This window comes from Sminthopsis crassicaudata, chromosome 1, assembly GCF_048593235.1.
Source record: "Sminthopsis crassicaudata isolate SCR6 chromosome 1, ASM4859323v1, whole genome shotgun sequence".
NCBI lineage: Eukaryota > Metazoa > Chordata > Mammalia > Dasyuromorphia > Dasyuridae > Sminthopsis > Sminthopsis crassicaudata.
The window spans coordinates 530,086,991-530,102,866 of NC_133617.1; the positions used below are offsets into that span (position 1 = coordinate 530,086,991).

Consider the following 15,876-nt stretch of genomic DNA (forward strand, 5'->3'; position numbering starts at 1 on the left):
TCCCAAGGAAATTGTCAATCAGATGCCATTCTACCAAACAGAAAGTACCTATCAGGAAAAGTAGAGAGAAAGAACCAGCTCAGCTTCAGGCAGATCTCATGTGTTAGTCTAAAGGCTCAATTCCCAAAAATGCAGTGCAGAATAAAAGAAGTGAATGAAGTAGATGACCAGCTTTTAGTTTCCATGCTAGAAACTTTTGTGTCATCGTTGATTTTTTTATCCCTTGGATTTAATCTATTAGACATAATTATATGACAGACACTTATCGTGTAATTGTATTATTTCCCAGATCACTGAAAGCATATTAAGATAATAATTAATATTTTACCTTAGAAAAATTTTGAATTTTTCACCCAGCATATCTCACACAATTAAAAAAAAGACTAACTACAATCTATTCTTATTCCTAGGTTAGAACTAAAAATGCAACTTTTAAAGCTGAGATTAGGAATCTTTTATAACCTCCTAAAGCTTTATCAGTCAGTGATCCAGTCAATGAACCAACATTTGCAGAGAATTTAACTATATTTACAATATTATATGAGACACTATGGAAGAAATCCCTGGATTCAAGGTGTTTAGAGTTTTGGGGGCATAAGACTAACACATGTGAAACAAAAATTTGAAAGTCAAATAAGACACTGTGTAATTAAGTCTAATACTGTGTAGCATAAAGTATTAGAACAGTTAAACAAAAAGTCAGAGAGAATCGTGTACTTGAATAGTCAAGAAGGGTTTTCTGGAAGAGATAGAACTTGAGATGAGCTTTGAACAATAAGATTGCAAAGGTGGGACAAAAAAAGAGCATTCTGGGCAGGGGAAATAGCATAAGCAAGGGAGCAGAAGGGAGAATGAGCAATGAATAAATAGAGGTAGTGAAGGAGCAGGCTCACTACAGCAAGGGAGAAATTAAGAAAACAAATTTTCATAGACCGGTAGTTTAAAGTAATGAAAAGCCTTGAAAGCTAGGCAGAGGAGTTTAGAATTAATGTGACTGGAAATCAGAAAACAACTCTATGGTTTTAAGCAGAGAGCTATGATGCAAGCAGTGTTTTTAGAGGTTTGGTCTGATAGCAAGTTCACAAGATGGAGGGACCTGAGTCAGAGAAATCAGCCAGAAGGATGTTGCAGTAACATCCAAGCATGAGATAATGAGAATCTCAATTTTGGTGGTGGTCACAGAAATGGAAATAATGTATTTGAAGGGGAAAGAGAATCTGACGACAGATTAGATCTAGGGATAAAGAATCAAAGATGAGAGCAAAGTTTCTAGCATGGAAAACTAAAAGAAAGAATGATGGTCCCAAGGACAAAAATGTTTGGAGTTTGGAAGGAGGGTTAGATAGAGAGGAGCTAATGAGTTTGGATCTGAATGTGGGGAGTTTCAAAGAGTGACATGCCATGGAAATTGCTTTGAAGGCAGTTGGAGATGTAGGACTGGAACAGGTAAGGATGTAGATGCAAATACAGACTCAGATTTACAAGCACACTGGTCTTACTTTTGGAGAAAAAAGCTTTCAAATACTTACGTATACTAAAAAAAAGTTATTTCTTAGATTATGAATGAATACTAGACTCCAGCATAAAGGTACCTGCACTCTTTCCATTTTTGGAAGATATCAAACTCCATTGCCTCAGTCTGATTTGGAATAAATCGGAACTCGGACACTAGCTCAGGCGTGTGTTCCGGAAGTTCACACTCCCCAAGTTCCGCTGTAATTTTTCAAAGGGAAGAAAAAAAAGAGAGAGATAACATTTAACAAATTCAATTACTATGTGACAAATTCCAAAGATATTTCATATGATTAAATATGTTGGGTACCATTTTAAAATATTGTGTAACTTTACTGGGATAAAATTTAATTTGTGAGCTTCATAAATCTCCACATGTATACATATACATACTTTAAAGTCCAGAATAAAAATCATAGTTATAGACTGTTCTGGCTATCTCCTATTATTAATTTAAAACACTCTCTCTCTCTCTCTCTCTCTCTCTCTCTCTCTCTCTCTCTCTCTCTCTCTCACACACACACACACACACACACACACACACACACACACACACACACACACACTGCTCTATGTTTTGCAAATTCATCTTCAATTACATTTTCCCTTATTGGGGCAGTGATATTATTTAAATAAAAACAACAAAAAACCAACAACAACCCCCCCTTCCCATCAAATAAACAAAAAAACACACCCAAACTCTAAACTTGAAATTGAAGACCCTGGTTCAAAATTCTATTTTTACTATTCATTACCTATGTGACCTTGGGCAAGCCACTTGATCTCTATGAAATTTCATTTTCCTCATGTATAAAAAAGGGATTTTAATACTTTGCTACCTTGTTGGATTGAATTAAGAATAAAGACAGAATAAGTAAAGTAGTACAGAAATTCAAAGATATTATTCATAGTAATGCACTTCAAGGTACATTATTAGCATTCAACTGAAATGCCAACTGCTCATAAATTTCTTTAATATGTTGTTAAGTATGGGCCAGAGCAGAGTTTCTGCTTACAGTCCTATTAAAAACTGGTAAAGAATTTGGCGCATTTAAAAACTGGAAGAAAAAAAATGTCATGACAGGCTGTGGAGCGGGAGGGAAAGAAGGCCAGTGATGGACTGTAGGAGTTGCTGCATCAGACAGATGGCCCAGGAGTGGATGAGGCAGAGGATGGGGTGATAATAGGTCATACAGCACCTGGAGGAGAAAGGAGGAGGGATCACTGCAAGAACAGATGCTACAGGCACAAACCTGTGGGAGTGGGGAAAGCAAAGCTCTGCACTGAATCTATTTGGCTCCAATGGAAGAGGGGGGTGAATATCAGCAATGGGGAACCCAGAAGCAAAAAGCTTTCAGGAAGAAGCTAAAAAAGAGAACAAGAGGGAGGACGGTAGGCTTAAAAAGCAAGTTAAGGAAGGGGAGGGGAGGAATTATTTTGTTTATTCTCTCAATCTTTCAAGGTTAATAGAGGGGAAGTGAAGAAGAGGAAGAGAAAATAGTACCTCTGCAGCTTTGGAGGGGTGAGGAAGACAACGGGCCTCTTAGCGTAAAAGAGCTCTGATAATGACTGATTTGGAAGGAAGGAGAGTGATGGAAATCTAAGTAGGAGGGTCTCTTATTATTGTTTAATCAGGATAAAGAATTCAAGGAATATATCTGTAAAAATCTTTTCTCTCTTAAAATAAGGAGTATGGCATAAGCGGTGGCTAAAGAGAAACTAAGGAGAAAAACTTGGATTACTTATTCATTTGGTGATGAAAATGTAAGGAGAAAAAGGCAGGAGGTGATTTTATTAAGTAGGCTAAGGGTGGATACCCTTGTATATTCTTTTCAGGAATGAAACAGAAGAAAAGAGAGAGACTTTGTCATTTGATACAGAAAACTCTGTGTTGTATTAACAATCTTAACAAGCATAGTAGATCATTTAGGGGATTGGCTTGTGGATACAAGAATGTGAAAGTAATACCATTGGAAAATGAGGAGGAAGTAACCAGCTTCCAGTTACCTTTCACTGAAAGATAGAGGATGATTAGAGCTGGCATTAAGTACAGTGGAGACCACAGAGCATGCTCATGAATGGACCCACAGGGCCATCCCATGAAGCAGGGGTTGAGCCTACATCATGGTCACTCCCAATGGGCTACACTGGCTCAGCATTGAAGGATTTATACTTTGAAATGATGCAGAATTCCCTTCCTGGTTCCTATGGACTTGACAGAAGTGGGTGATGGGAGCCTTCCCAGGTTACATGCATAGGAATAGGTTCATGTTCTAAATCCTTGTTAATCTAAAGTTAAAGTGGCTAAGTCCCATAGTCCCTGTGACAGGGATGGCTACATCACAAATGACTTAACGTTTTTATTCTCTTGGTCCAGACTCCCAGATTGGCCCACACCCTTGTCCTCTCGTAGTTAGAAGGGGCTCACCATCCTGAGATAAGAATCTAGAAGATTCTCTCATAGTCTGGAAGAGCCACCTCTTTAGTGGATTATATGCATGAGTTGGAAGGAAAGCTCCTCCCTCTTTCCCAGGTGGGACACAGACAATATCAACTCTTGGTCAGAGTTGCAGTAGTGAAAGAGGATTCCTGTCCTGCAACAATGGCAACAGTGCATGGATAGGAGAACCTGTGCTTGTCTAAACAGGGCAGAGATGGCTGGATCTCAAATTTCTGAGGCCCATTCTGCCCCCGTTTCTTTTCTCAGCCATAGCTGACCCATGAATGATTCTAACAAGATGTGTCAAGCCTCGGCAGCCCAAGAACTCAGGAACTCCTCAGTGCTAACTTGCAATAGGGAGTACTTCTGACCTCATGAAATAGCTGCCAAGGCTAGAAACATCTGCCTGGGGTTCACTGTTCAGTCACCTGTGTGTTCAGAGAAGGAAACTGCCCATCTTGAAATAAGAAGTTCAGTCTTATGCCCCAGGGGCTTTAATTAATATCCTTAAAATTATAATTTCAGGACATTCTTTGAATTTCCTCTTTTCCTTCTTTATTTTTTCTTTTTCTGCCTCTTTGATTTTTTAAAATATTCTTATATTTTTCATTCTTCTGAATGATCAGATCTCTCTGGGATGGACATTCTGGTGTCATTTTGCCTTTTTATTTCATTAATTCCAAGGTGAGACACAGTATTTGGCTGTTCCATGGGCTATCCTTTTTTAGCCCACCTTTGGGGATGGGAATGAGCATGCATTATGTCACATGGACTCTAGCACTGTCTTTGGAAAGAGCCAGCTTTCCTCCTGGATTAGTCCTTTTGGAATGATGACAGCTGTCTCAGAGAACATGCATGCAGGAATTGTAGGTAGAGAGAGGGAAAAACTGGCATTGTATGAGCCCAATCATACAGAACAACAAATATCTTTAGCCTTTAATGGGGATCTGGGGCAATATTGTAAATCATTTGGACTGTGAAGGTATCTGAGGAATACTCAAAGGGGAGTAAAGTAGGGGTGGTGAGATATTTGCTTGATTCTTTAGTAACTTCTCAGTTCCTTCCCCTTGGGGAATGGGCCTCTCCCAGAGTGGCACTAATAATCAGGAGAGAAGGCTCAAAAAAGGCAAATTTTCTGGATTCCTTGGTAACTTCAAATTCTTTGCTCTTCCAGGAAGTCCTGCTCAAATTAGCATATTTAAGTCGGGAGGTTAAAGCCCAGCAGATGGGAGCTGTTTAACTCACCAATCTACCCCTAGTTATTTTCCCATGCAGAGAAAAAGTCTGGGGAAAACCTGGGGAAGACAGATGCCTACCAGAAAGAGAAGTTCAGCTTTGAGTCCTTTGTGGTATTTTGGTGGAGTTTTTTTTGGATTGGTGAGGATCAGATTAAATACACATTTTTCATATATTTGTTGTTTTGTTATCATGAATGCTTTTATAGGAACTAAGGGTCCTTTTAGACAAGAGCCAAATTTTTATATTGTTTAGATGGAAACACATGTCAGTGTTGTTACTGAGCTGTTTCTAATATTCCTGACTTGTGGGAGCTATGATAATACATATTAATTTACTTGGAGATATTTACTTCAAAGACAAACATCCCAATCTATTTTATAACTTCTTTACATTGGGAGTGTCACATATACCATAAAATCACAGTCCTATTTGTACAAACATACATAACCACGAACTAGACATATATTACATCTTTCATACTATCATTAACTATTGAAATCCACTGACATATTGAATATTCACTGAGATATGACTTCTCAAAAATATCTCTGACTTCCCAGACCAAAATTCCTGTCCTTGGTCACTACTCTCCTACATGTGTTAAATCTCCCAATTAGGATATAAACTCTTGAAGAGAAAGGAGTCTCACTTTTTTTATTTGTATCTACAGTGCTTAACAAATATAGGCACTTAATAAATGAATGTTCATTCCTTCAACTCTCTTGGTCTAACTTTCCTGACCTACAGAATAGGGATGATATCTAACCGGATTTTTGTTTTGTCTCACAGGAGATTCAACTATATATATAACATAGATATAACTTGTATAAAATTATTTTTAAACTTTAAAATAGTTTATAAACATGAATATTCCATTTTTAAAGTTTCTTCTGTATCACCTCTGGTTCTACAAAGTATATAGAAGATAGCTTCATAAAATGATAATAATATTAGCACATATTTATATAATACTTTAAAGTTTATAAAGTGCTTTAGTATAGTATCTTATTTGAGCACAATGCTATTGATAATAAAAATAATTAACCATGAGAATTGCAACCAAAAAAAAAAGTAGTTTATTGTAAGGGGCCTTTAAATGGGTGCCACAGTGCATCAGGAGATTGAGGCCCGGAAGTAATTTCTGTGGATATTAGGACTGCCCTTGGGCGGGATCCTGGCCATATTGAGATAGCTTCATAATGGGTGACTCTCTCGCTGATTGGCTGTGTGTGTGACCTCACAGGCCCTATATAAGCCCACTGCAGGCAGCAGGCGGTCCTCTTTAACCTGGCGTTCTTCACCCTGGCTTCCTAGCCTGGGTGGCCAAGCCAAGATGGGTAGCCAAAAGAGGTAAGGGTTTTGGTAGTGAACACGTGGGTCTTCTGACCAGGTGTTCACTAGGGAACCAACAAGTCAGGGCATCAGTCAGGGCATTATGTGAGTAGGTATAATAAAGGCTTTTAAGATTACACGTGGCTGTTCTTGAGTGCGCTACCGGTTATTAAGCTATAGATTCAAGAGATTGTGGCCAGAGTCCTTAGAAGGCCTCAGAGGAGGCGAGCCGGGTAGAGTTCACACTGCAAAGGACAGTGGTCAAAGGTACTCTGGTGGGTCTAGGACAGACTAGCAATAGTAACTGCCAAGAGAGCACGTTACAGTTTATGCCAAAGGGGCTATCACGAAAGCCAACAAAGCCATAAGAATGGAGAAAAAGGGAGAAAACACCATACAAAATATGCAAAAGTATAGGATGGTCAGGAAGAGTCCTAAAAAACAAACCAGCAAACCACAATACTTTGGAAAGGGAGAAAATATTAACCAAGAGCTAGGAAGTGAGAATGAGATTGGGGGGAGGGGAAGAAATGATAAAAAACAGCAAAACTGATGGAGAAGTTGAAAATGCCCTTGTTCCAGGACATTAATGAGCTTTTCTTATGACGACAGAACATATAGCCTTGTTAGTGTGGATCTTTTTAGACAAGCCATCTATCTACCTCATAAAAGGATAAAAACAATGCAAGTTTTTTGTTTTTTTTTTTAAATTAGTTTGCATTCTAGGGGGAGAAGAGAGCTTCACTAGTATAAAGGGAAAAAAGGCAACTGGGGGCAATTCTCAAATTCCATTAGTCCACACTGAAAATATGGTAGGAGAGATATATTCTGCCAAATAAAAGGGAACTTTAAAAAAGGAAAGACATAGGTTAAGGAAAATTAAATTGAATTAAAAATAAAGAATATGAAAAGATAACAAAATAATAAAGAAAATAAAAAAGTAATAACTAACGAGTTAATGGGAAGAGCATTAGAATTGAAGAATAAAAAGACCTGTTCAGAATCTACTAGTTTTCCAGAGAGAAAAATTATAGTGTTTTGAGACTTTAGCTGCAAAATAGAGATAACACATGAATTTTCTAACCCATAGAGTTGTTGCAAAGAAAATTTTAAAGTCCCCTATACTATTCATGAATAATGACTACTATACTGCTGCTGCTACTGCGGCTACTACTTCTACTGCTACAGTACTTGTCCCTAGAAACCTTACTGGGCAATCAATAAAAGAGAAATTGAAGATGAATGGAAAATTTAAAAAAACAAAAGCAAAAATATATGAAGAAAATAAAGTAAAAGATATAAGTATTTAAGACCTAAAGGACAATAATTTTTTTTTAAGCCAAAGGATCTCAGATTTGAAGGGAACTGATTTATATCAACTTGTCCCAAAATAAGATTTTCTTATATAATCCCAGCAAATGAATTTTGACCATTTTTTCTGAAGGCTCCATTTTTGAAAAGCAGTAATAAAGAGGGAGTTTTCCTTATGTTGAACCGAAATTCGACTCTCTGATAACATGTAACCACTTAAGTTAGGACTGCCCTTTGGGGCCAAAGGAGTAAGTCTAATCTCCTACATGAAAATCTTTCAAGAGACTACAGGAAACAGAAAAATCAGGGCAAAGCAGGGATGTCACAAATAGTATTTTATGTAACTTACAGCTAGGAAAAGCTTATTAACTAATTACCAAATCAGCACTTATCCAAAAGAAGGGAGAGATTAAGAAGAGACAGTAATAGCCTCTGAAAGTACAATGAAAAAGATTTTTGTAGCCATCTGACAAAGATTATGGCAAAAAGCTATAAAGAGTTTGTGAAATCTTATTAAAAAGGAGGAGGAAATGGGAAGAGAGAACAAAGAATTAAGATCTTAGACATAAATGCTCTCAGAGAGAATAGAAGAACCAAAGCATAAATATGTAAAAGTGTCATAAAAAGCTCTGCTGAAAAGAATAAAGTTCAGTATAAACTGAAAAAGAAAGAAAAAGGAAGGAAAATTTGAATTTGCTAGGTTTATAAGTAATTGATAGGTGACTATGTTTTTGTGAATTTTTTTCTTGATTTGGTTGGGAGAAAAAATTAGTAAATAACAGAGAAATACATTAAATAATTTATAGTATTCAGCAACTACCTAGCCTGTAGCAATTTTCTTTTCTGAATAATTTTAACAAATAGTTCAGTTATTTATTTGGCTTAAACAAGACACTCCTAGTGAAGAGTGATGGATTAAAAGCTCCTCTAAATTTCACTAATTTTTTTTTTCTTTTTTTTTTTTTTGAAGTATTGTTGGACTTACGGTATATTTTCATTTGAAACAGATTTGATGTTGAAGGGTAACAATAGGGATGTTATGTCAATTTTAAAGAGGCTTACAGCTGGATCTATTTAAAAGTAGTAAAATAATTCACACCTAGTTTTTAGAAAGAAGGAACAATGGGATATTTATTTGAAATATCAGAACTAAATTAATATGAACATAAAATATTTATTCCTATTTTCAAAAATAAATTAATATCTGACATTTATATAATGGTTTTAAGATTTATGAGACCTCAAATACATTATCTTATCTGGTCCTCTTAGAAACTTTGTAAAGCATAAGTATTATATCCACTTTATAGATAAGGAAATTGAGGCTCAGAGGATATAAATGACTTGTTTATGGTCATAGCTAATGAGAGCGAGTGGCTGAATTTGAACCCACGACTTACTTCCAAATTTTAAATCCAGCTGCCCTATCTACCATAAACCAAATTGCCTCTCAAACCATATAAAAACATTGTTCTAATAAATAGAACAACGTCTTTCATAATATCTTAGTACAAATTAGTCAAGCAGAAGAATCAAGGACTATGAATGTATTTAATCCTACTCTATAAATTATTTGATATCAAAAAAAATTCTTACCAAATGTTGACAAAATATCTTGCAAAGAGAACAATAGAACTTTATCACTTTCTTTCTTTCCTTTTTTTTTTTTTTTGCTGAGGCAATTGGGGTTGTCACTTGCCCAGGGTCACACAGCTAGGAAGCATCAAGTATCTGAGGTCAAATTTGAACTCAGGTCCTCCTGACTTCAGGGCCAGTGAATCACTGACTTTCAAAAACAGTTTTAATGCTCACCCTTCATGATATTCAGAGCACTGCAGAATACTAGAACTGGAAGGGACCTTCAGGATTATCTAACCTAGCTTCCCATTCCCTAGACATCATTTTCCAAAAAAGAAAACTGACAACTACTGTAAAGTTATTTGCCTAATTGGTGACAGCTCATATATCTACTTTTCCAGCCAAGTTTCTTGAATCTGCGGTTTATACCCACAGAAAACATTACTGCCTCAGCCACTCCTCCTCCTTAGCCGGCTAAAATCTGGTTTCTTCCCCCTGACTGTTTGACTTATAAACTACTCTCTCTAAGGTCATCATTAAACTCCTGTTAGCCAAATCTAATGGCCTTTTCCTAAACTTCCTCAAAATTTCTACTGTATTTGATACAGCCCATACTTTCCTTTTCCTCTTAAAACTCTCCCCTCTAGTTTCTTTGATGTCAGTTTACATTAGAACTCCTTGCTGTGTCCTTCATCTAGGTCCTCATTACCCCTATTACCATTTGGTTACCTCTCAAGGCTCACTTCAGCACTCTAAGCTCTTCATAACCAATGTAAAACACTCATTTCTTCCATTTATTACTCAACTTGCTAACTCTCACAGCAATCTTTTCCAGTATCAGGGGAAATGGTAGTTTTTTTTTGTTTGTTTGTTTTTGTTTTTTTTACTGAGACCCCTATGTTTAGATCAACTCCAGTGATAATAATATATCAACTGAACTTCTAAACACAGAGTAAGAACATGAAGGTGACAAAATCTAATTGCGGAGGAAATGATGGAAAATCAAGGTCAAATTGGTAGATCTAGACCAAAAATAAAGGGATTAGGAGCTGCAGTGAAATAAAAGCAGCAAGTATAAATCAAGGTTGAAGAAGGAGAAAAGAAGTCTCAGTTAAGATTGCCAGGCTAAAACCAACAACAGTAGGAATCTAACATGGGGACTGAGGAAGCACTGAAGTTCACACTTACGGGCTAGAATACGACTTCTCAAACTTTTTCTGCTTGCAACCCTTTTTCACCTTAGAAATTTTTGCCCAATCTTGGGCTTACAGGTATACAAATTAAACCTTTACTGATAATAAATCATAATTTTACAACCTTCATGTTCAATTATAAGGTCCCATATGGGGTTACAACCCACAGTTTAAGAAGCTGGGGGTTGGAATATGTAAGGATTATAAAAGCATCGATCACTAGCAGGAGAAACCGAGGTGATAGGGAGAGAATGATTTGCCTAAATGACAGCAAATTAACAGCAGCTTAAAAAACTTTTTTTTTTTTAAGCGCCAACATATTTCTAAATGCCTGTAAAATATCTCCATCTGAATGTCCTGACATCACCTCAAAATCAGTGCATTCAAAAGAAAACTATCATTTCTGCTAATCCTTTTCCCTTTCCCAACTTCCTTCTCTGTCAATTGGCATCAATTTCCTAAGTCCTCCACATCCAAAAGTTTTAACTTAATAAGCATTTATCCACTTAGATACTCTGACATTTTCAAGCATCTGCTACAAGCAACTAATTATTTTTTATAGGTAATAAGAGAGCTAGCTTCAAAGACAGTAGGTTCAAGTCTGGACTCTGACATATCAAAGTGCCCATGGCACTTTGGGCAAAATACTCAAATTTTCAGTGTTCTGGGCAATTTTCTAATGTGACATATGAAAAGTCCAAGAGATAATTCATAATCAATTCTTATTAATTATGGTTAGCAGATAATTAATAAAATGATGGCTTTCTCTCATAAACCAAAGATGAATCATGATGGCCACTCAATATTTAGAAACCCTTGAAAAAGTGGGTGTTCTTGATAGGTGGAAATCAACTCTGATTGGTTAATTAATCAGAGAATGAATATTATAATGAGAGCTGAGCTTATTCTAAAGAGGGGCTGAGGACATGCTTTTGATTATGTCACTTAGGACAAGGAGATCTCAATCCAGACAATTCCTAACTCAGGCAATCCATACCAAAGGATCTATCTTCTACCTAGTCAATGAACAATGAAAGATGGAAGAGTAAGAATTCCATCCAGATAAAATGGTTTTGAGTGGAGTTAAATTTTTGGATAAATTTTTTGGGTAGGGTCAAAACTGTCCTGGGTTTTGATAGAAGAAATAGAAAGAAAAAAAATCCTAATTCTAATTTAATAATTGGTTATTAATATAAGGGAAAATAATCATTTTTCTCACTAAGACTACAAATTACAGAGAAGGTATCAAGTCATAATGTTAGATATAATCTCCTTACTTGAAAATTCCTCATCCCAATGAAACCAGAGGTCCAATCTATTCACTCTTGGCTTCAGAGAGTTTACAATATACAATTAACCATAATACAAATTAGAAATGATTAAGTGCTTAGAAGTCAAACAATTTCCTCTGGTCCTTCTCAACATCTAATCAGCCTTCAAAAGTTCACAAATATTTCCTTTGATTCATCCTTTTTCTACTCTTACTGCCACCATATTAGCCTATGTCTTCCCACTCTTTGTGATTGGATTACCACCTTGTCAGTGTCCTTGGCCATCTTCTCTTTGTCCAACCAAAAACATTTTACAAAAAAAAAAATAAATAAATAAAAGTTGGGGTAGCTAGGCGGTGCAGTGGATAGAGCACCAGCCCTAAATTCAGGAGGACCTGAGTTCAAATCTGGCCTCAGATACTTAACACTTCCTAGCTGTGTGACCCTGGGCAAGTCACTTAACCCCAGCCTCAGGGGAAAAAAAAAAAAAAAGACAAAAACATTTTACAACTCCTAACACTCTGCTGTCTCCTAAGAGCTAGGTACACAGTTGGAACACAATAAATATTTGCTGACTATCAGGATAAATAAGAAATAACTAATAGAGGAAAGATCAACAAATGATCTTAGAGCAACTTAGAGAGTTGCATGGGGCATTGAGTTGAATCCAAGAATTGAATCCACGTGTCCTGAGTCCAATTCTTCAGGCAATACAACATATTCTCTTTTTAATACAGTTATTTTCAAGTTTATAAAGCACCTTCTTTATAACAATCCTGTGGGATGGATAAAGGTTATTAGAATACAGGACTTTGAAGTAGGAAGACCTCATTTCAAATGGGGTCTCAGCCTCTTACTACAAATCTCAGTTTCTTCATTTGTAAAATGGAGGGGAATAGCACCGACCTCCCAGGGTTGTTGTGGGGATCAATAAGGTAACATATGTAATGTGCTTAGCAAAACCTTAAAACAGTGTACAAATGTTATCACTGTAACTTTTATTATTCCAGTATTACCAAAGAGGGAATTGAAAATCAAAGACTTCCTTATAATCATACAACTATTAAGTATCTGAGTTATTAGTGACCTGAAGCAGGATCCATTACCAATTCTCTCATTCCAAGCCCTATCTTTATGCCAGAGGACCTAAGGGGATTGATAGACTCTAAAATCAAAGATCAGGTCAACAGGAGCGGGAACAAAGGAGAGACGACCAACAAAAGTAATACAAAACCAAGCTTGTTTTGGGATCAAGGATGAGGCAAGCTTGTTCTCTCTGACCTGTGCTTCCTGCTCTGTGTAAGCTGGTAAGGGCTTACAGACTGTTCACTTGCCACCAGGGAGGAGGAGGAGGAGGAAAGCCCCACTGCTTCCACTAGCTGCTTATTATTCCTTAGGGACAGCAGGATGAGCTTTCCTGGGAAAATTCTTAGATCCAGAAAGTCCCGCCTCAGCCCTACCTTCCCCATCTATTAAATCCTAACAAGTTCTTCAACACCTTCTTCAAGTCCCATTTGGTTCGCAGTCTTCTGATTACTGAAATAATCACAAGTGTTACTGAACACTGCCCTGGGACAGATGAAGCTGAGACCTTTACCTTAAAAACTGCAGCATCTGCATTCGACCTGGAGCCCTTCCTGCTACCTATATCCCACACTAATCTCCCACTTTTCCCTTTACAAGATTGGGTTGGATGGAAAACTATTGTATCTGAAGTAGATGCAGGAAGGGCTGAGGAAAAGGTAGTCTCCTACAGGGGCATTTTTTTTTTCTAGAATTAACTCCTACTATAACCTTAGGCTACTGATATTTCTATAACATCATGATAACAGGAAGAAAAACTAGTGTTTATTCCACAAGGAAACAAGGTATTTTCATACCTGTACCTCATCAAACTGGGAATGCCATCTGGTTTGACTGTAGACTGATGAAGAATAAATGTCACAGAGAATTTTAACCCTCTTATTTCAAGAGGCTAGTCTTATTCTAAATAATGCTCAAAAGCAAGGTTTAAAAATGCCCCCAAATGAGTTAATTGATCTATCTTTTTTTTAAAATTAAAAATACTGATTTTTTCACACTTTCATTAATATTGCTGTCAGAAAAATTTATACCACCACACCCATAGTGCATTAACACCCGCAGCATTAACACAAATATTTATCAAATTAAAATGCTGTACGTTGAAATTTGGAATTTACAGGAGTAAAAACAATAATATCTATTTCTACTTGCTCTCATATGTCAAAGGGAGTAAAATGGTCTAGTATTACTAACTTTCAACTTTGGTACAAAATGAGAATCTTATTTTTGAACATTACAGACAGATAAAATATTCTTTTTTCATAATTATTAGTGAAACCAATTCTATTTCTGCCTTCATAATGAAGATTACTGTAAATGTGTCCTAACTGTTAATTCTGTTTTTCTAAACTGAACATAACTATATGTAGATAATGCAATATACATATGTATAATACATTTTACATGAAGCTTTACATCAAAATAAAAGATAAAACTCTGATATGAGAAAATTATATATTAAATAGGAATTAATCTCGTATAATTAAAACATAGCAAAATATTTTTCTCATAAAAAAGATCCAGTTTTAAATTTAGAAATAGCTTTCTAACAAGTTAAAATGATAAAAGAGCACAAGATTAATATGCAAATAAATGAAGGCTCTATGACATCATTAACATGGGGAAATCCCTCCATCATTGAAGAAAAAAATCACATCTTTCCTTATGACAAAATAGAGAGGTATTAGGATGTTGCTTGAGGCAGGTAAAGGTTAAATGACTTATTCAAGATCACGTAATTAGTAAGCATCAAAATTAAGATAGGAACCCTGACTCCAAGCCTAACACACTATATATGTACTGTGACACTGCTTCTCATTAACCAGACAAATAAGCTAGAAAATGAATTAGTACAGGCACAGCCCTTAACCTATTAGTGTATCTGTGGCTTTATTAGTGAATACCAAGACTATTTCATTTGAAGTTAGAGAATTTTAATGAGTGCACATGCCAACATTTATCACTATAAACCAAATATTTAATGGTAACACTAAGGCCAGCAGATCACCACTGAAGTATTATTACATACAATGTCAGAATCAATAACTTTCAAATGGTTTCCTACCTTGAAGACACAGGGCAGCTAGCTCCACAGCAGTCTCATAAGGGCATTTTAATCTTCAAAGAAAAGAAATTAGCTCAGAATATGCATCTTTCTTAAATGTACATATAAGGAATACAATTATACTAAAATGGACTTTTTTAAGGTTTCCAAGAAAATCTGGATCACTATTTTTTTTATTGTTTTCTTAATATATTCTATAGTCATATTTTCAAAACAGAAATAACCAAACACACTGAACTATTTAAGAGTGATTATTTCAGAATATGAAAAACAATGTTTCATAATACTTGGGATTTGATTATAATCATATGTAGCATCTACTCAACTTTTTAAACAAAATTAGATAAAATTAGTTACAGGGATGGAAAATTGTGGGATGTAATGTTGGGGTCCTTTACGCAGTGATTTACAAAATTCTTAGGGAGGAAACTCCATTTACATGAAGATTGCTAATTGTTCTGCAGTCTTTTCTTAAGAGAGGTTATGATATGCTCAGGAACATACAGCCAATATAGATCAAAGGCTACAATGAAAGGTCTCTCTGACTCTGAGAACATCTCTCTAAGCCATTAAAAATGTGTGTCTCTAATATAGTATTATTTATTATTATTGAAAAGTTTGACATACATTGATTCAGTTGTTCTAAAAATAAAATCAAGACAATTCATATTCTTTAATTAACTGAGTTCATTCTAAGTATTACTTCAGATGTGATAGTAATGTTTAATCATGGAAAGAAATCTTAAGTTTCTTTAAAATGGGAAACAGCCATGAATATTTCAGATTTTTTTTTTAAACCAAATTTTCCACTCTTTCTTTTTTGGTAGTAAACATTTTGCTCATGTTTCAAAG

The 15,876-nt window shown here is 35.9% G+C and overlaps 1 protein-coding gene across 2 annotated transcripts in view; it reads right to left on the reverse strand.

Annotated features, from left to right (window-relative positions):
• EPB41L4B (erythrocyte membrane protein band 4.1 like 4B) overlaps positions 1-15,876 on the reverse strand; it is a 221,204-nt gene that overhangs the window by 112,071 nt on the left and 93,257 nt on the right. For both annotated transcript variants that reach the window (XM_074281837.1, XM_074281836.1), the window contains exons 6-7: positions 15,025-15,077; positions 1,593-1,713 (exon numbers count right to left, since the gene is read on the reverse strand). In XM_074281837.1, the coding sequence (XP_074137938.1) occupies positions 1,593-1,713; positions 15,025-15,077 (174 nt within the window). The remainder of the gene's footprint in view (positions 1-1,592; positions 1,714-15,024; positions 15,078-15,876) is intronic.